The 20,864-nt window shown below is 37.3% G+C and overlaps 1 protein-coding gene across 3 annotated transcripts in view; it reads right to left on the bottom strand.

The window, feature by feature from the left end:
* Window positions 1–212: 212 nt before the first annotated feature.
* Window positions 213–20,864, bottom strand: part of GUCY1A1 (guanylate cyclase 1 soluble subunit alpha 1) — a 49,853-nt gene continuing 29,201 nt past the window's right edge. For all 3 annotated transcript variants that reach the window (XM_059697696.1, XM_059697694.1, XM_059697695.1), the window contains exons 4-9: window positions 17,940–17,998; window positions 15,565–16,274; window positions 13,625–14,110; window positions 10,578–10,721; window positions 6,840–6,994; window positions 213–4,174 (exon numbers count right to left, since the gene is read on the bottom strand). In XM_059697696.1, the coding sequence (XP_059553679.1) occupies window positions 3,973–4,174; window positions 6,840–6,994; window positions 10,578–10,721; window positions 13,625–14,110; window positions 15,565–16,274; window positions 17,940–17,998 (1,756 nt within the window). In that variant the 3' untranslated portion in view covers window positions 213–3,972. The remainder of the gene's footprint in view (window positions 4,175–6,839; window positions 6,995–10,577; window positions 10,722–13,624; window positions 14,111–15,564; window positions 16,275–17,939; window positions 17,999–20,864) is intronic.

The following is a 20,864-nucleotide window of genomic DNA, read 5'->3' as shown; positions in this document are numbered from 1 at the left end:
CAGACACCCAGCTTTATGTTCATACTTTGGGTAAAATACCCAGGATATAGCACAAACCATTTTCTTCTGAGATACAGAAGAATGTTCACTTGGTCATCTATGCACATAAACATCAACCCTTATCCATGCTGTTTCTGACACTGCCTTTCAAACACACACACATGATCAGACCATTTCTTCTTTTAGCCTTTGGTGTCTCCTTTGCCTACTGGTTTAAAAAGTGTTGGGGAAGGAAGTAGAAGCTAATGGTCTGCTTCTTTTTTCTGTTTTGCACTTTTTTTTTTCCATTTGTAAGATTTGTTTTGAACAAAGCGGTTTATGGAAATGAATAATGATGATGAATACCGTCACCATCATCAAAATCACACATCTTATCATGAAAAAAGAGCCCTCTTCATGATCTGTAGCTAAGTGGTCTTTCTGTCCTTATTCTCTTCCCCTCCACCTCATCCCGGGCAACTTGCCACCTAGGACAGGCTATGCACCCCCAAGACTCCATTTCTTCGTGTGTGCTGGTTTACTTGCTTGGTCAAGTCCTTCCCTCTCTGCTGGATGAACTCCTCTAAGACCAAGACACTTCTCCAAGCACTAAGTGCTCCCATAGAATTTTGAAATTATTTATCTTATGTTCATTTTTAATTTTATTTTCTTGATAGAATGGGTCATGTCTTATCTCTGAATTCCAAAAAACAGCATTATTCCTGGCACATGGTAGTTATTCAAGAACTGATGATTAAATAAATGAAAATGAGTAAGTGAACCTATTCATATCTAGGTTCAAACTTTGCCTTTTCTTACAAAATCTAGATAGAAATAAAAAGATGAAGAAAAGTGGGAAGACACTTTTTAACTCTATTTCTTTTTGCTTCTTGATGCAGACATCTTTAGAAAACAACCACGGAACTCTATGCTTGCTTAAGAAATAGGTATAAAGGCAAATTTATTTTGTGTACTGGACATTTAATAATTGGGCAAGAAGCTGTGAGTGAAAATTAAAAAAAATCTGGACAAATGAAACAGCTCGTGGAATTCTCAGGAAAAACCATCTGATTGAAAAACAGTCTTGGCACCCCACATTATTATTATTATTATTTTTTAAACTCTTCACCTGAGGATATTTTTCCATTGATTTTTAGAGAGAATGGAAGAAAGTGGGAGACACGGAGAGAAACATTGATGTGAGAGAGACACATCAATTGTCTGCTTCCTGCAGCCCCCTCAACCAGGGCCAACGCTCTACCTACTGGGCTAAACCAATGGGGACTAGACCCCACATTATTTTTTAGGATAGTTATCCTGGCAACAAGATTCAGAACTCTTGCCCTAACCGGTTTGGCTCAGTGGATAGAGCGTCGGCCTGCAGACTGAAGGGTCCCAGGTTCGATTCCGGTCAACATGTACCTTGGTTGCGGGCACATCCCCAGTAGAGGGCGTGCAGGAGGCAGCTGATTGATGTTTCTCTCTCATTGATGTTTCTAACTCTCTATCCCTCTCCCTTCCTCTCTGTAAAAAATCAATAAAATATATATTTTTTTAAAAAAAAGATTCCAAACTCTTAGCCCCCCCACCCTGTCATAGGTCCTCTCTGTCCATTCTTTTCTCCATCCTCAATTCCAGTCCTAAAACAGAGCTCCTATTTTGGTCTCTGTTTCCTTGAGAACATACCTTCCAGATTCTCTGCTCTTGGCTACCATCAGTGGTCTGGATCTGGAAATGTATCCATAACCTCTATCCTCCAAATTGAATAGAAAGGGAAAGGAAATTCCTTCAAGTTTTTAGCACCCGATTATGGACTTTGAATGCATTCTATCATGGAAATGTTGTATGTTCATCTTGCTTAAGGTCCACAAAGTATTCCATAATTAATGAGCCTTTATAGGCTGGCCTGGGGAACCTATCACAGATTATTTCATTTCTCTGGGAAAATACATGTAAATACTTTTTTTTAGATAAAATATCAAACTTATAGAAAGGTTGTAGGAATAGTACAAGGAATTCTCAGATAGCTTTTACTCAGATTATATTTTCCTCTATGGGTTTTGGGGTGAACTCACACACATTACAAACACACACAGAAAAAATATTTTTGAATTCTAATTAGCTTAAAAACTTAAGAAAACAAATTAACAAATTAGGGTCTACTTAAATATTTTTATAAAGGTGACATTTTATTGTATGCCTTTAAATTTCCTTTAATTCCTATTATTTTCCCTATACTAAGGATTGCATTACAGATAGAAAAATGTATTTGTCTTTATTTTCCTTTTATTAACTTCATATAATTGTAAGATTGTAACTATATTTTCCCAACACCTATAACAATAAGATTGGTATTTAATGAGACACATTTAGTCCTTTAAAATATTGGGGAATCAGTAAATAATAATCATTGTAATATCTATAGTGGTACACATGGGATACTAAAGGCCAATCAGTAATTACTTTTCATTCCTGAGGTTACTATAGGGTAGCCTGGGAACTAGTGAAGATAATTAAATAATTTTTAAATTGAATTATTTTTTAGAACCCCAAATAAGAGTTCAGTGTATCTATGGCTATGCTAGTAGTGATTTAAAAATTATAATGATCATTTTTCACTTGCTTTGAAGTTGAGTTCTTTTAAAATCAAAGCCCTATTTAGGTTTAGTTCACCAGAGATCTTAGACTAACATCATTAAAAATTAAAGTTCAAGCTCCAGAAAAAAATGTTTAAAATTTTCCATAATAAAATCACAGCATAATTTTCTTCATCAACACTAACATTCTATTTAAAGAATATCATTGAGATATTTCCACTAGAATAAAATATTCACAGATTTGTACTTAATGAGACCAAAAACAAAACAAAACAAAACAAAAAAACCCCTCATGATTCTTAGGAAATATACACACACTAAATTATTCAACACAAGTATTTAAAAATACAGTCAGAAAAAGAACAAGTCTTATTTCCCACTTGTGAACTTACATTTTCTTATTGGAACTTTACATGGCTCAGCATGGCAATAGAGCATGTCTGCTGAAATAGAGCCAAATTCCTCTGTGTGTTGTGAGTGGGGTGGGAGAATGTATGCATGTTGTGAATATCTTGTTTCTGCATTTTATAGTTTGTTCCCTAAATGCTTACTATACTCCCATGTTGCTTCTGGTTAAATTAAATCAGAATGATATTGCATTTTAATATAGGCTATCAGCCTCTTTTATACTGAATACTGTAAAATAGAAATGAATGGATAAGAATGAAAATGCTAATATGAATTAAAATAGCCTTTACCATATATGGAATAAAAAAATGTCAAACAAAAGGAAACATTTATTGTTAATGACACATTATGTGGTGGAGAATATTTTTATAAAATAATCTTTGCTATTTACAGAAGACCTATTTTATATTCATATTGCATCTAACCCAGAATTGCTTATTTCCTTAAAAATAAAAAAAGAAAAGTGCAACAGAGAAAAACGTCAACCTACTTTGTTATATAAGCTAAAAATTAAATGAGAAAATGTAATAAAATTCAGAGTTGAAAAGTTCCAAGAGCTTATGGTATTGAAGACTATAATTTCTGTTCAAAAGCTTTTGTAAGGCAATGCTATCACAAACACACTCTAATAACCATAGCATTCCACCACGACACAAGATTGCAAGTGACTCCATCACATTGTATAGGTTGCTACAATTACCTGATATATGTACAATGTGCTAAATTTTGAGTACAGATAATAAGTGATATATAACAGAAATCTCCCCCAAAGGTCACTTTTCGAGGTTTCTTTTTTTTATTTTCACTGAAGAGCTGAAGTATTGAAGTGAATACATGTTTGTCATGTTAAGTGGAAGAATAAGTAGATCGTGAGCTCCTGAAATTTTAATACTGCTTTTATCCATCTGCATCCTAAAGTGCTCTCAGAGATTCCACACATTCTCGAAGGAATCAAACCCTAAAGACTAATAATCAGGGACATATTTTGCTAATCTATTCCTGATGCTTTGCCTAAAAAATTGGCATGGCCATCTTCAACATTTTTCTTTTGGAACCATGGTTTTGAATTTGTTCCTTGTTGATAAGCTTCCAGAAAATGACAGATTCCTGGAATTTCACTGGGGAAGTTTGGTGGAAGTTCCTCCCTTGATCGAGGGGTAAAGACAAAACCTGGACAGTCCTTGAGTAATCTGAAAGAGTAAAATAAAAGTATTACCCTCTACTCAAGAAAAGACAACATAAATAAATGAATAGTCCTCAAAATATTAATAAACCATGTTCACTGTGATTGACAGAAAGCTCCTAATGATGTTAACAAACATCTTCACAGAAGACGTACAATAGAAAAACAATTCACAACCACAAGAAAATTCTACCCAAATAATGCATTTCACTCATATTTGAAAAATTAATTTTAAAATATTTTGCAAAAATATAATCTATAATCTGAATAACAGTATAATTCACAGTAATTGGGGGAAACCCCCAAATAATCCAAAGGTCTAACAATAACAAAAAAAACAACACCCCATAAATATAATGTTATAGAATAAGTCTTCCTAAGTTGAAAGAGTTAAAACATTGCCATTTATCAATTCATTCATTTTGTAAATATTACTGAAAAGTAATCATGGGCAAGAAGTTATAAAGGAAAAGTTCTACATAAGCTTTATGCATATGTATAAAATACTGTAAGAAGAGCTTTTGATCTCTCAATAGAATTTTTACAAATCCAAGGTTAATAGGACTAAAATGAGATTTAATTGTACATACTGATACCCAATTATTTTTTATTTGCTACTACTTCTTCATTATGCTAAACTCATTTTAATTCTGATCCCACTGGTTAAGTTACTCATCTTTCTATTTACTTCCCTAGCTTTCTGTCAAATGCAAACTTAATAAGCATCTCTCTAATCTATTATTTAGGCCATGGATGAAAAATGTTGAATAATTCTGGGATCTAAGCCAACTCCTACAGAAGATTAGATTACTCATCACATCTGCCCAACTATACCATGGCCTTCTACTGATGTTTTAGTCATGAATTCATAAATGTTTTTGGCCTATTATTTATAAGGCATAATATTTGGTGATATATAATAAAAAGTTACAGAATCCCAAAGTATAAGCTTCAAACTCTGTTGTTGAATAGCAACAAAGTTGTCAGTTTTCTAACTTTGGAAAATGGGGATAGTTGTGAAAATTAAATAACTCAATTACAAAAGACTGATTAAACATCAATTAGATATCACCTAACACTCATCATATTGGTAACAATTAATTAGTCTGATAATATCAAGCTTTGGAGAAGAGAAACAAACCTTCATACATTGTTGGTGGAATACAAATTGGTAGAAGCAATTTGGGTAGCTAATTGATTTTTAGTAAAGTTGAAACAGTACAGCGTATGATCTGGGAATACCATGTATAGGTATAATATCTAGAGATATATGTGTAAGAATATCAAGTCACTTTTATAATAATGAAAACCTGATATACTCTAATTAACCTTGGGGAGAAGATAGATTCTTGCTTATTCATACTCTAGAATACATATTATATCACCTGCACATATAGTGACATAGTAACATACTTGATTTGGCTTGTCCTGGCTCATGAGAGTGAACTTTTAACATTCAAGAATTTTGCAAACTATCAGTCGCCTAAAACCTGCCATGGTAGGAGTATTTACACCATAGAAATTGGTAAATGCTAGAAATCAGGGATTCTCCACTTTACTTCCCAAAGCTGCTTTACCAGTACACCCCTGCATTAGAAATAGTTTTAATAAATGAACTAGATTTATAAGACCTAGATTTACATTTCATCAAGAAAGAAAAAATCTCCAAATATGTTGAGTAGGTTCAAGGCAAGTTGTAAAAGAATATGAACAGGGCCAGTGGAAATTCACTTTTCTCTGACTTCATATTTTTTTTTAATATGGAGGAACTTAAATGAAGAGAGTTACACCTCTGGCCTCTTTCTGCCCATTTTCCTTCCTGGTAAACAGAGCAACATGAGCTATTTCTCTATTCGGTGCCTCCCCGCCTCTCTCGTTAGGAGCCTGCCTGTCTTCAGGAAGTACACGTTCTCAGATGTTCCTACAAACCTTAAGGGATATAAAGTCCAGCATATCAGAGAGAAAATGGGGGGCAGGAGCCTGTCATAGTTTGTTTCTCTCATAAAACAGGGATCTGAAACAAATATGGCAAAATGTTGACATTTGTTAAATATTAGTATCGGTTACACGGTATCATATTTTCTATAAATTTTTTTTCTGTATGTTTGAAATATGTAAAAATTAACTATAAAAATGTATATAACTATAAGGGTTTAATAAATAAACATGTATAAAACTATAGGTGATTGGTAAATTAAAAAAAAAACAACATTTTTATGTCCATATTAGCCCAACATCTCCTATTAGTAAGGTAATTACAATCATAACCTTCATATCACTTGAATTTGTTAAGTGCTTTGCTCAAGATCTCACATCTGGCATTTGGAACTTGTAAGACACGTCTTCTGAATACAAATCCCAGGCTTTTGAAATAAACTTACAGATAAACACAAAACGTCAAATGAGAAATGACACTCATTTCTCATGAGTAAGACATGTTCATTAGATCATCTTCAAAAAAAAGTTCAAAATGTGTAAGAAAAATAGATTGGAAAAATCAAACCATCTAAATGAAATCTTGACAGCAGAAAGATTCAAGAATCGCAGCCACAGGCCCAGGGCAGATGTCCATGTGGGGTAGAAGCTGTGCTTTACTTCCTCTTGAACCAGTTACCATTTCCCCCAATGAAACAGTAAAAGGATAGAGTTCAGGTGGTCAGTGCAATCAGTACCTGTAGGTTGTTGGGCTGACGTTGATTTTCCGTGGCACACTGCAGGACTCAAATTTGTTAGCCAAGGTGACATTGTTTCCAAAAAGACAGTAACGGGGCATCTTAACGCCAACAACTCCAGCAAAAACCGACCCAGAATGCAGTCCAATTCGCATCTGAAAGCAAAAAACGTACCACAATGTTCCTGGTCATGGGTTAAAATTCTTCCCACTTATCAGTGCTGTTTGAATGCCCTGTCTAAATTATTGTAACAATCGCTCTTAACCGCACCACTCCCTCCTTCCTCAAAAACCTCAGCCAACTTCCCTCTACTCACAGTTGATTAAAAATTATCGGAGAAGAATCAGCTACACCTCTTAACTCTTCTCTACTTATGCCCTTAGGTTTATTGCACAAAGCACTCTTATTTCCTCTCTCTTCAGTATCTGAGACAGATTTCCACGCATACCTATCGCTGTCACCACGGTGACAAGACAGTGTCTATGGGTTGTTTATGTGAAACTGCTCTATCAAGTGAGATAGACATAACTTCTGGATTACAGTTGTTTCCCAAAACACGGTCGGAGAGGAGCAAAAGTTGCTAGCTCTCACTATATAAAGTGTACATTCTGAGGAAAATAACTTTATGCCAAACATTACTCCACTATTCAAATGACTAACAACTAGAGAAAGGGAATTGCAATATTCAAGTAAAAAATAACACAGGAAGCAGGAAGTGGTTGCTGAGACCCAGATTAGAGGCGGGGGTGGGGGGGGCGCAGAGAGAGAAAAACATCCATTTGTTATTCCACTTATTTGTATATTCATTGGTTGATTCTTGTACATGCCCTGATGGGGGATAGAACCGCAACCGAGCTATCAGCCACGGTAAGCCTGGGCTTTGAAGCCAAAGAGACATAACTCCAAATACAGATGCATGGGAGACTTGACCACTTTTGTCCACCAGTGAATTGTAGTTTCCTCTTCATAATGTTGTAAATATTAAATGAGATGATGTTTGTCACAGTATGCTCCCCTGGCCCCAATACACAATAAGGTTTCTCTCTCTATTGAAAATGCTCTTCCCTTCTGCCTCTGAGATGTTTTGTAGGCAGCTCCTAAAGCCATCAGATAGTCCCGAGGACTGTAGGTTAGAACAAATAAAAGGTATGCTTAACACCTCACTTTATAGGTCATTAAAGCTAGACTCTTATTACTCAGGTAATTGTCTTTGAAACTAGCTATAAATAATTCCTCCAGTTGCAAAACTCTAAAAATACATTTCTACAAATAACAAAAATCCCCCTGGCTCAAACATACACATTTTAATTACAAAATCCATTTATGTGGAAACCACTGATTTTTTTTGTTAATGTGGATATTTTAAGCATTTACTTTGATGCTATGATTTTCCTCATCAAAACTAAGAGAGAGAGAGAGAGAGAGAGAGAGAGAGAGAGAGAGAGAGAGAGAGAGAATTAAAAGTAAGATGCTGTGATGATTTTATTATTATTTTTTATTTATTAATCCTTACCCAAGGATTTTTTTCCATTTATTTTTAGAGAGAGTGGAAGGGAAGGGGGGGGGGGAGAGAGAGAGACATAGATGTGAAAGAGACACATTGATTGATTGCCTCTTGCACACACTCCAACTGGGCCAGGGATTAGCCTGCAACCGAGGCATGTGCCCTTGACAAGAATGGAACCCGAGACCCTTCACACCCTTCAGTCCCTTCAGTCTGCGGGCTGACGCTCTAACCACAGAGCCAAACCGGCTAGGTCTGCTGTGATGCTTTTAAAACTGCCACAATTTATCTCATACTCTCCCCATGAAGACATGAGCTCTACCTCCTCACCTCGGGGCAGGCTTATGATTGCTTTGACCAAGAGAATAGAATGGAAGCATCACTGTGTGTCTCTTAACGTTAGGTCATAAAAGGCCATGCTGCCACCAATCAAGTTCCCTGGGACATAAGCCACCATGTAAGAAGTGTAACTACTCTGAGTCTACACCATGTAAGCACATGGACTGACAGTCCTAGCTGAGCCCAACCTTTCAGCCATCGCCAGTGAGCAAGGAACCAGACATGTAAGTGAAGCAGCCACGTCAGAATGGATTCCCCAGCTCCAAGTGGTACATCCAGCTCTTCCAACTTCCCTCAACCATTTGAGTGTTCCCAGCTGAGGAACCAGAGACTGTGAGCTGAGGTGTTGTATCCCTGTTATGCATCATCTAATTTCCGATGCACAGAATCCATGTGTAATAAAAGGTTTGTATTTTTACAGAACTAAATATACAAAATGTGTCACACAGTAACATGTAACTGAAAGACAGTCGACTTGTAAAACCAACATGATGACTTGCATGTATGGTGTCTACTAATCGTGAAGAGAGCCAAGACTAAACTTCTAAATAGTATAGTTTTGGTTTTTTTCTTTCTTCTCCCTATATCTAGAGCATACCAGGTAGGATTCTATTCCCTTCAAAGGCCCACTTCTGAATCATCAACTGAGTCCTATTTGATAAAAATTGAGTGCCAGATTGACTACAGTGCTACAAATAAACATAACCTGCTCATGTTCTGTCTATTGAACCAATGCCTAGTGCAGCCGTGGGCAAACTACGGCCCGCGGGCCGGATCCGGCCCGTTTGAAATGAATAAAACTATTGAAAAAAAAAGACCGTACCCTTTTATGTAATGATGTTTACTTTGAATTTATATTAGTTCACACAAACACTCCATCCATGCTTTTGTTCCGGCCTTCCGGTCCAGTTTAAGAACCCATTGTGGCCCTCGAGTCAAAAAGTTTGCCCACCCCTGTGTGTTAATTTTATTTTTTTATGTGCAATGAAATATTATTCTGGAGTCTGACTGATATAGACATTTTAGAATTTTATGTGTTCTGGAAAATACTGGTGGATTAACAGTCAACATTCATTCTACTGTGATGTCCTCCCCTGCAGTTACTGGAACACTAAAAACTACATATTCCAAACTCCCTGGCAGCACCTAGATGCGTTTAGGTCCAGTGACTCAGAGCCACGTGCATGAGATTTGGGAGCCAGGATTTCTGCTGGGACTGCACTTGGGATGCTTACAAGTGGGGAAGCTTTGGGTTTTCTGTGGGTGCTTAGTGGAGAGCCCAGTTCCCAGGCACTCATTTTGTGAGGGTCAGGATGCAGGAATTCATGTTGCTGATCTGGATTAGAGGTGCGTGCAGTTGTGTTCTGTAGCCAACAGCAGAGGCAGCAGCTTTCAGAACACAACCTTTTCCTGACTGGCTACGGTGGTATCGTTCTGGAGCCAGCTTCCCAACAGAGGAAAAAGCAGTGGTGCTGAAATGTGGCTTTGGGACCCATTTTTAAAAAGCTTAACTTATAGATGGCTTCTTTGGTCCTCCCAATGATTCTGGGAACCATTCCATACCAGGTGGTAAATGTTCTCCTGCTTCAACAAGTGAGAATTTGCTTTCTGTAACTAAGCCCCAACTGATACACCATTCTCTAAAGAGAGGAAGGGAGAGGGAGAGAGAGATGGAAACATCAATGATGCGAATCATTGATCAGCTGCCTCCTGCATGCCCCCTACTGCATGCCCCCTGCAACCTGGGCATGTGTCCTAAACGGGAATTGAACCATGACCTCCTGGTTCATAGGTTGACACTCAAGCACTGAGCCACACAGGCCAGGCACACGATTGTTTTGATAACTAACTAAGCATTTATTCTCATTTCTTGGACAATATATGATCTAGTTTACCTTGATAGGTTCTCCATGGGGAGACATGACTTCATCAGAGAGCTCCATCATCTTTAGGGCCATCAGTGCTATCTGAACAGCATGGGTATCACTTTCTTTGTGTAATCCCCCAGCCACACAATACGCATCGCCAATGGTCTCCACCTGCACATAACAGATTTTCCACATTACAAATAAAAAGCTTAGGAAGAATTAAAGCATATAATTTACAGCAGAAATTAAGGATCATAAAGTAATAATCTCAGTGTTCTTTGTCTATGATACTGGCTACAAAAAGCTAACAATTAATTTAAATCCACCAAATTGTAATAATCACATTTTTCTTTTCTAAATATTTATTGTAGCTTATCAGATCATCTCATTCTTCTTATCCACAGCTTCCAGTGTGGAGAAATGGAGGTGAGAAAATGAAAAAGAGATATAAACGTTTACTCAGAATAAATGCTGAAACCCTTATAAGGTGCCCAAGTTTCTTCTTGACCAGCTTTTCTGCTAATTCCTGACACTCCCTGTTGCTCACTTTGTCTCAATACCACTGGCTTCTCCTGTTTTCTCTCAAATATACCAAACAGGCTCCTACGTGCTATCCCTTTGCCTGGAATAACCTTTCTGCAGATAAGCATTTGGTTTGTCCCTCATTTCCTTCAGCCCCTCCAAAACATCTCCTCATAAGAAAGACTACCCTCTATGAAACAGTAATCACTTCTCACCCTTAACCTGCTTTATTTTTCTTTCAGAATATTACACGACATGAAATACTATATATTTACTCATCTGTTTATTGTCTTCCCCCAGCCCCAGTAGAATGTAAGCTCTCTGAGTTTGTCTATTTTACTAATTCCTATCAGTGCCCAGTATGTTCACCAATGAATAAACCAGGCAGCAATGCCTCCCATAAGCTTTGGCTCAGCAGTGAATATATATGAAGTGCTTAACTGAAAGGCTAGCATATCACAAGTGCTCAAAAAAGTGTTACTAATTAGAAGTAGAACCCTCACCCCTACTTGGAGTTAGGTGCCCATTTTCTATGCTATTATAGCACCTGGTCCAGACTTGTGTGAAATGGGATTTAGTATGTCATATGGAAACCTAGTATTTTCCAGTACCCTTCCCCTACCTACCTACCTACCTACACACACACACACACACACACACACACACACACACACACACACACGTCAACTCTTCTCACAGGGATTTTGCCCACCCATGATGGAAAATGCTGGATAAGCAGTAGATATTTGCTAAAACAATAGATAAATAAATACTAACACAAAAAGATGACCAAAAGATGGAATGCTGGAAAATGAAGTTAAATAAAGTCCTGGCATGATCAGGTCCCTGAATAAATAAACTTGACTATTCCTTGGAAGCCATGACACTCATAGGTCGGCCTATGATTATACATTCTGTGTATCTGAAATGTATTTAGTCGTTCAGACCCTCCTTACTTATTTACAGCTACCTCTATGTATTTTCATGAGAAATCAGGGTGGAGAGAAGGTGGGCATAAGGACAGGAAAGAAGGTGATTGATGAGCTTAGGCTGCAGTTGGGTGAGTCAGGGAACTCCATGTCTACCATCCTGGTAGTAAGGAGGCTAGATTCTAAATACTTGACAAAATAACCAATTTTGTCAAGTTTCAACAAGTTGAAGAAGAGGGCTACTTCTTCTGACATCAATCTCAGTAGTCTGCCAAGAACAGCAAGCCTTCCTTCTCACAACTCTGCTGAGAGAGGAGACATTCTCAAGATAGAAACTGTCTACAAAAAAATACAGCGGATTCCACAAGAGGCCATCAAGCTTAACCTAACCAAAGCCAATTATTTTATCTGTAATTATCCATGAGCCTATTTTTGTCCCAAGGGATCATAGCTCTGTCTGGAATTTCCTGTTAGAGTTTTTAAAGGAAGTTTCTTTTATTTTCTCATTTTGTTTTTACTTCTAGCATCTAAATTGAAAAAAAAGCAGGGTCTTGTATATTCCCATAAATAATTTTTGTTTCTCCTTAATCATTTTGTATTGGGTTAAGTTCTGAAATGCCAGATTGTTATGTGGCAAATTAAGAGTTGATTTCAAGCCACACAAATGAGAGGCATGCTTTGTGCTTAATGATAATGTCTAAAACAAGGCAAAATACGTTATATCAGTAAAAAATATATATATAATTTTACTTCTAAAGGCAGAACATGAAATCTCTTCATTAGTTCTTCCTTTTGACAATAGTTACATTTTAAAAGTAGCTGATTACATGTTGGGGACAATCACTGTGCGTCTCCAGTGCCTAGAATGATGCTGAGCACCCCAAAAATCCTGCTGCCTGATGAATAACAGATATTATTTACCATAATATTTAATACAATCCCACTCATAAAGCTTACAGGACATATGTAAGTTTATTCATATAAACCCTTTGGGTAGATAATATTTTCTCTTTCACAAATGAAACACATCAGGTAGAGACAAGATTTGAAGACAGGTCTCTCTTATTTAGGTATCTCTGCCCTCGGCTGCTCTACAATAAAGCTGTAAGTAGGTCATTTGAGTTTCTGCTAACTGGACATAAAAAGTATCATGTTAACTCTGGATTGAATTAATCTATTTAAATACAAGTTGGATAATCCTCATGTTTCTTTCATTTTACAGGTACAAAGGATAATCTTTCCCTGTACAAGAGATACTCTGAATTATACCATGCTAAGCAACTCCACTCAGTTCCCACAGTCAAGTGTCAAGTTCATTGACTTCTAAACTTTACTTGCTCATGGGTCCTGCACCCCATCCTCCACTCCGTCTATCATTCCCCACTCTATGCTTATTCCTTAAGAAGACAATGTGGCAGTCTTCTCGTGGAATCCTCTCTTTTTCTGAGCAAATTCAGAGCTTTCTGGCTGGCGAACACCCAGGTGATTAATGCACAATGCCTACTCCCAGGATGTGGCTCCCAGGATGGCCTTTCATTTGCATTATAACTCAGATCCTAGTTACAGTGCTTTTTCTCAGTGACTTTTGCCTGGAAAATGGGCCCCGTCCTGCTCCACCCCTACCTTGTAGACATCCAGCTCTCCGCACTGCTGGTCAAACCGGGTGTAGAGCGCATTGAGCATGGTGATGACCTGCAGCGGCGAGCACTGGGAGCAGATGGCAGTGAACCCAACAATGTCTGAGAACAGCATGGTGACGTTATTGAACTTCTTGGCTTGCACGACCTGCCCTTGCCAAAGCTGCTGCGCCACCTCAGAGGGAAATATAGAGCACAGGAGATCAACTGTCTTCTTCTTCTCCTCCTCCAGGGCTTGGTGGGCTTGCTCCAGCGTGGCCTTCAGTTTTCCCAGCCTCTTCTTCAGGCCATCTTGAGCTCTGGCCTGTTCTCCGATCAAGACCACATCCCTCAGCGCATTGTGAATTGGGATGTCTGAGAGGTAGAGCCCTCGTCCTGTAAAATCTTCTAATCTGTCCACACAGGGTGACCCCAAGAACAAGATTGCATTGGATTCAATGATGTAGATCATTTGGCCTTTGAGGTCCATAACCTGTGAAGCAAAGGAGAACCAATTGCTGTGACTTATTCAAGTTTCCAACATTTTTGGAGACAAAAGGAGAGGAAGTAGATATAGTGATCGTCCCTTTGTATTGAACTTGATTTTTTTTTCTACCTGCTGACCAAGAACAATATATTTCCGTATAGTTCCAATTTACTATGAGTTCTAAAATGTATGCAGGTATTTGAAAAGTATACTTTACACATAGATCATACTTTTCAATAAGCAGTGCAAACAATGCTTCCTGCAAGGCTTTCTCAGTAAGTGGCATGTGACTACTGTACTTCCTTTTGATAGGAGCAGCCAGCAGGAACAATTGAGCCAAGGGAGCCTTCAGGGAGGTGAGGCTTCAAGTGATCATCCTGGATCACAAGATTTACTTGGATGAGTGTGGACAAATATGTACATGTGTGTTGCTCACTGCAGCAGAGCCAAAAGCAATCCAAATGTCCTTTTCAGAGCAGATGATTACATGGAGGACAACCTTATAATGAATACTTTTGAAAAGTGAAACAGCCCTATATCTAATGACATGGAAGGATGGCCAAAATAGATTGTTTAGTTAAAAAAAGGAAGTTATAAATAGTATTATTTTTGTTTTAAACAAAAATGTATAATCCTCATGTTTCTTTATTTTTACAGGCTCAAAATTTTTCCCTGTACAAGCATACTCTGAATTATAGCCTGCTTAATAACTAATGTCATTGAGTTTTTGTTATTGTTGCTACAATGGACATCTTTAATTATTACCAAATTTTTAAATATTTAGCTATACAATTTTTATGATAAAAAGCAGTAAACCTGTTTTAATTTGGGGGGAACAGTGTGTCTGCTGGGGTTTACATGACTAAAATTGATATGCACCATAAGCCTCTCTATTAGCTTTGCTGTACTATTGACTATGACTTAGCAAACTTTGTAAGCTAAGAGTAAATAATTACCAAAGTTCTCTACCAGGAGGAGACAGAACATTTCTCCCACATCCTCTAACAATTAATCAAAAGGTATTGATTTTTTCCATTTATTGAATATTGACTAAAAAAATCTACTTAGTGGGCTCCTATAAGAAAAAAAGTTTTGTTTGTTTGTTATAGAAATAGACCTCTTATTCCAAATTAAGTCAACTGATGATGATTGCAAGCATATTTTATATAAATATTTTTATAATTCAGTTGTAAAATATTTCATAAAGATGTTAAAAGGTATACTGCATTCAATGAATATTTGTGAAGTAAGGGTCAAGTAGAGAAGAAATACATGCAGAAAGGACCTTATTTTAAATGTATTCCAGCCTTAAAAGTATTTTAGAATTGTTTTTAAATATAAATATTTTAAGAAAACATTTGAAGTGATGCATTTGCATTTGTAACATTTTTTTTTTGTTTCTGGTCCTTAAATATGAAATAGTTGATTTCATAATCAAAATGCTATTATGTTTCTCTTACCCTTGAAGATTTCTTCACAGAGTTGTCCCATCTCCTCACTCGGACCACAAATTGCAAATTCAACATAGTCATGATTCCGCTAAACGTTTGGTTGACTTTTGGAGTGAGAATATCAAAGTACTCTTCAAAATTAGGCTTTCCTTGAAAGTCTCGCCTGTTCATCAGCCTCCTGATGCCATTGCCAAATTGCAGAATTGTCATGTCTTTGTCAAACATGAAATGGAATGGGAATGTCTTACAGAAGAGAGAAGCAGGAATGACCAGTGAGGACTGGGGTTTGCCCGGGGACAGGGATGGTTTGGTGCTTGTGACATGAACGGAGTACAACAAATAGGGCTGATTAACAAACTCACTGCCATCGTTATGGAAGCAGGAAGGCATTAATGACACTTCCACTTCGGTTTCGTACAGGATGTGAGCAGCTGCCTTAATGATGCCCGGAAGAATCAGGGACGTGATCTTCTTTGGAAAGAAATAGTAAACGTTTAAGAAATCGTGGTCCTTATCCAGACAGAGAATGGAGGCAGCCTCCCGCCTGCCTTTCTTCTCTGCTTCTTGGCAGTGGCTGCTCTGCTTCAGGAGGGTGCTGAAGCTATTTAAGAAATCTTTGAGGGTTCCTCCCACTACACCCAGGATGTGTTCATCTTCCTCATAACATATTTTAAAAATCTCTTCACCGAGAGATGCTCTGATGCTCTCCACTGGAACTCCTGAAAGCAGATAACACATGTCCTGCCATGTCAAATAGGCCAGCGTGGGAGAACTGTGCTGTTACAACTATGGTAGACATTGTTTTATTTGATGATTTCATTCCTTTTATATCTGGTAGTAAGAATGCCAACCCAAATTAACCATCTATATTCTAAATATCGACATAGATGAGTTACTAAAATTCTGGTAATGCTGACTAGAAATACCAAATCATTTCTTTAAAAAAAGAATGATCACCCGGCCTGCATAGCTCAGTGGCTGAGCCTTGACCTATGAACCAGGGTGGCACATGCCCAGGTTGCAGGTTTGATCCCCAGTAGGGGGAGAGCAGGAAGCAGCTGGTCAATGATTCTCTTCCATCATTGATTGATATTTCTATCTCTCTCCCTCTCCCTTCTCTTTGAAATCAATAAAAAAAGATTTTCAAAAAAGAATGATCAACTGAATATAATGTACAACATTTTATCCCCCTACACTTAGCTAGAAAAGAGCAATAGGAATTGCAGGAGCAGGTCCATTTTGGAAAAGGCTGTCCCACCCTGGTAACAACAAAACCCGACCATCCTGATGAAAGGCACTGTCCCCCTTGCAGGGCCTCCAGGAGTGTAAGCTTTAGACACAGGAGTTAATTTGAAACCACTGGCTATGAAACTAAATGTTGTCATTTTTCTTTAGAGATGACATAAAGTACTTTTTTTTTCTGGGTATAATAGCATCCTTGTTAGTGTTACTCTAATAAATATGTGTTTGGAATATATTAGTCACTTCCTACTTCTTCCAGAACTTCCTTTATTCTTTCAACTGTGTACCACGTTCCGTCCCACCTGTAACTCAGGAAGAGCAATGGTGCCCTCTTTATGCCACAGTCATGATGTGTGGGGATGGCGTTTAGAATAGTCCCTGGCTTCTAAGAAGGGTTCACTACAATAAGTCAGCCATAATCACCACCACCACCATCTTTATTATTAAAATCTTAATATCTTGTATGTTCAGAAAAATTTAACTTGTTGGTCCATGCACTCAAACTTTGAAAAGGGTAGTAGGACAAAGTTACTCAGCTACTTCTTTTTCTAAACTAATTATTAATATGACTACACTGTTAACACCTTTCCCCATGATTGTTTCGAACCTTTTTAAAATTCTTTGTTTTATTTGTGGAGTAGGATTTTTTATGCATAAATAAGGAACACGTAGTTAACTTTAAGACCAAAGCATATACTTGTATATGAGTCAGCTTCCCATACAGCCTTATCTAGTTCTCAGCAAATGAACATTGTACAAAGAGGAAATGAGTCCTGGGGGTGTGAGGGTGGGGAGGTTGGAGGTGGAGGGGGTCAATGGGGGAGAAAAAAAGGGTATATATACAATACTTTCAATAATAAATATAATTTAAATAAAAGAAGAGGAAATGTTTAAGGCCAAACAAAAATATATAGTATGACAAAGAGTTATTCTTTATGTTAATACAATACATAGATTGAACAATTCACACTGGAATTCACCAGCTAATAAAAATAAATATTTTAAAAGAAAATGTTAGTTCTACAGGCAAATATCTTTTTACTAATAGAAAACATTAGTTTACAGATAAAACATTAGTTCTATGAACATAATTAATTCCTAATTACATATACTAGACAATTAACATGAAACAATTCTATTACCTGCTGCAAGCGCTTCGTCTGCAATTATTTTTTCAAAGTCTTCTCTTTCCACAGATTTTCTGAAAATATTTTAATATCTTAAATTATAAACTGACATGTGAATGTTCAAAAGTTCAGATAATAACAGACAGAAATCATGACAAATAATTTCAGTAACTTTTTCTGGAGAGGCAAGTCTTGACTATCAAGTTTACAGAAAAGGAGCAGTTACATGTACAACCCAAAGCAATGTTGAAAACCCCCAAATATGTCTGGATACGGAGTACTTCATAATTTTTTATGAAGCACTTGCCTTTTAACTGAACTTCACTTAAGCTAATACTATAGAGGCCTACACTGGCAGGGAACCAGGAATATGAAATGACCCACAAGAAGAAAAACCTACATACTGATGGATTTCATTTTTAAGGATCACAATATTTTTCTAAAGTGAATATACAGTAGATTCTGTACATTTACTTTATAAACATACAGTAAAGCCTGTATATTTAACTCTCAGACATCTTTACATTAAGTGTTATCCTTGATCTTGTATAAAAATGAGTAACTAATCTATTCTTTATTCAATTACTGCACTGGTTTCAGTAGCATAGAAGTTGATAATAGCACACACATTTTGATTTCAACTGGACAACTTGCTGATTCATGTCTGCCTAATTTTTTTGTTGATGACTTCTGATAGTGATGACTGATCATGAGCAAATTTGCCAAACTACCGAAGTATATTTAAAGGCACCCAAGTTCTGATTGTGGTTCAGTATGCCATTAGACAAGCCAAGTTTACAAACAGGCATGAATCTAAAATTTTTGAATAGATTTCAAAGAACATGACACATGTAAAGAAGTTTCAAAAGGGAATATTTTCAAGAAGGAAAATTGTTCAGTCCACTATTTGTCAGATAAAGGTATATTGCTTATAATTATTTAAAATACTAGGTGGAAATATTTTCTTCTTTTAACAGGTTGAAGAACACTAACTGGCATTATCTAGTTTGACTTTAGAGACCCCCAAACACTTTGATATATAGTACTCCTTTATAATACAAGATCTGTATACTCTATTGTGTGCTCACCACCCAAAGTCTAGTCTTTTATCATCAAACCCCTTGATATATATTGTTTTGTATTAATCAGCCTTTAATTGGCTCCTTTTTTGTCATTTAAGCAACTTCTTTTTTTTTTCTAGAGAATGAGAGCAAATCTGCTCAGAGAACTATAATGCTACCAATTCCCAGCACCCATGATATGAGATATGAGCAAAGTGAGTCCAAACAGCAGATAGTGCAATTCAAAATAAGCCCCCTCTCTTTATCTTCAAAAAGGAGGTAGAAGCTTGAATGTGTGCTACACACACACACACACACACACACACACACACACACACACACACACACACCAGCCAAGAGTTCATACATATGATAATGTGAGCAACAGATCCTAGAGAAATTAACAAAAGAAAAGCTCTATGTGCAACCACCCCAGGGAGCTATCAGAATGGTTCTACTAAAACTCATTTACTTAAAAAATAGATGGTGGTGTGTAGGGAGCTCCAGTACTCCATTGAGGGACAGTTTATTATTTAATATATTGGTGTTTTGCTTTTCAAGACACATAGGAGAAGAAGCGGTCTGCAAAAGGGAGCCAGGTGTGTTCAGCAGTTGGCAAAATGAGAGCAGCAGAAACAGCAGCTGCCTTGCCAAAAAGATGGTGGTGCCGGTGGGAGACCCAGACACGAAGAGCATATGCAACAATTTTAAAAGGCAAAGCAGAGAGAAGGCATTTGGCATATCAACAGGCACTTTTATTTAAAAAAGGGGGGGGCTCATCTTATTTCAACAACTGAATAATTACCACGAGGACAATTTAAAAGTATGATCTGCTCTATAAAAAGTCAGGCAAGTGGTTAAAGATGTTTCAAGGCTTGCAAATAAAATATTTATTTTTATTTATTTATGTATTTATTTTTAGTTTTGAGATCTTTAAAAGAGATGCGCTGCTGGGAACACATCCTGAAGGAATGTCTGCCTCTAACTTAGGAACATTCAGAACACAAAGCACTGAGAATAAATTTTGTGTGAACTGGCTGCCAAGGACGTAGGCAGACAGACACAGTAGCACAGCTAGGATGACTTGTGGCTATCTTATCAGCCTGACTGAGAATCAAGGTCGGGGGCTCTGGAATACTTTGCATATCACTCCTGTAAACAAAGCTTCTGTCAGACACAGGGGTTCACTCTCTCTTCTCTGGACCCGTCTGGGACTCCTCTTGGCAGCCTGCTGCCTGCAGTCTGGGACCAGTTCGTCAGCAAGGAAAATTAAGCGCAGATAATCCACAGAACAGATTATTCACTCATGAGTAGCAGGGAGATGAATGAATTTATAAAATATCTCTGACAATGGTATTGGTTTGCAGAACGTCAATGTTCAACTCTGCAAATTTGAACTCAAGTATTTATTCTATCATTGGCAGATTGAATAATCCTTGGCATTTCAGGGAATCGAAAACAAGGCCAAGTCAAATTATCCACCAGCAGTGACTGCGCCAAGATATAGTTGAAAAATAAACTATATAAATCAGATTATTTTTTTAAATCACCTTATCTATTAAGCCTCTACAGAAAGCTAGCTTATTATAGATTAAGCCTCTACAGAAAGCTAGCTTATTATAGATTAAGCCTCTACAGAAAGCTAGCTTAAATAAAATTGCACAGACACAGTACAAGAAATAAAGTATAAACAGAACTGATATTTAGCCAGTGCACACCAGAATAACCATACCGGTTATAAAAAAATACTGAAAATTTCCCTAAGGATTAATAGCTACTGTCCCAAGGCCCCCGAATTCCCCACCCCCCATCCTTCTTCCATTTCATTTCCTCCTGATGCAGCACCTAAAGTCTAATTTGGGGGGAAGGAGAAGTAGGG

Source organism: Myotis daubentonii, chromosome 5, assembly GCF_963259705.1.
Source record: "Myotis daubentonii chromosome 5, mMyoDau2.1, whole genome shotgun sequence".
NCBI classification, from domain to species: domain Eukaryota; kingdom Metazoa; phylum Chordata; class Mammalia; order Chiroptera; family Vespertilionidae; genus Myotis; species Myotis daubentonii.
The sequence above is the reverse complement of the archived record's forward strand: the minus strand, read 5'-3'. Positions and strand labels throughout refer to the sequence as shown.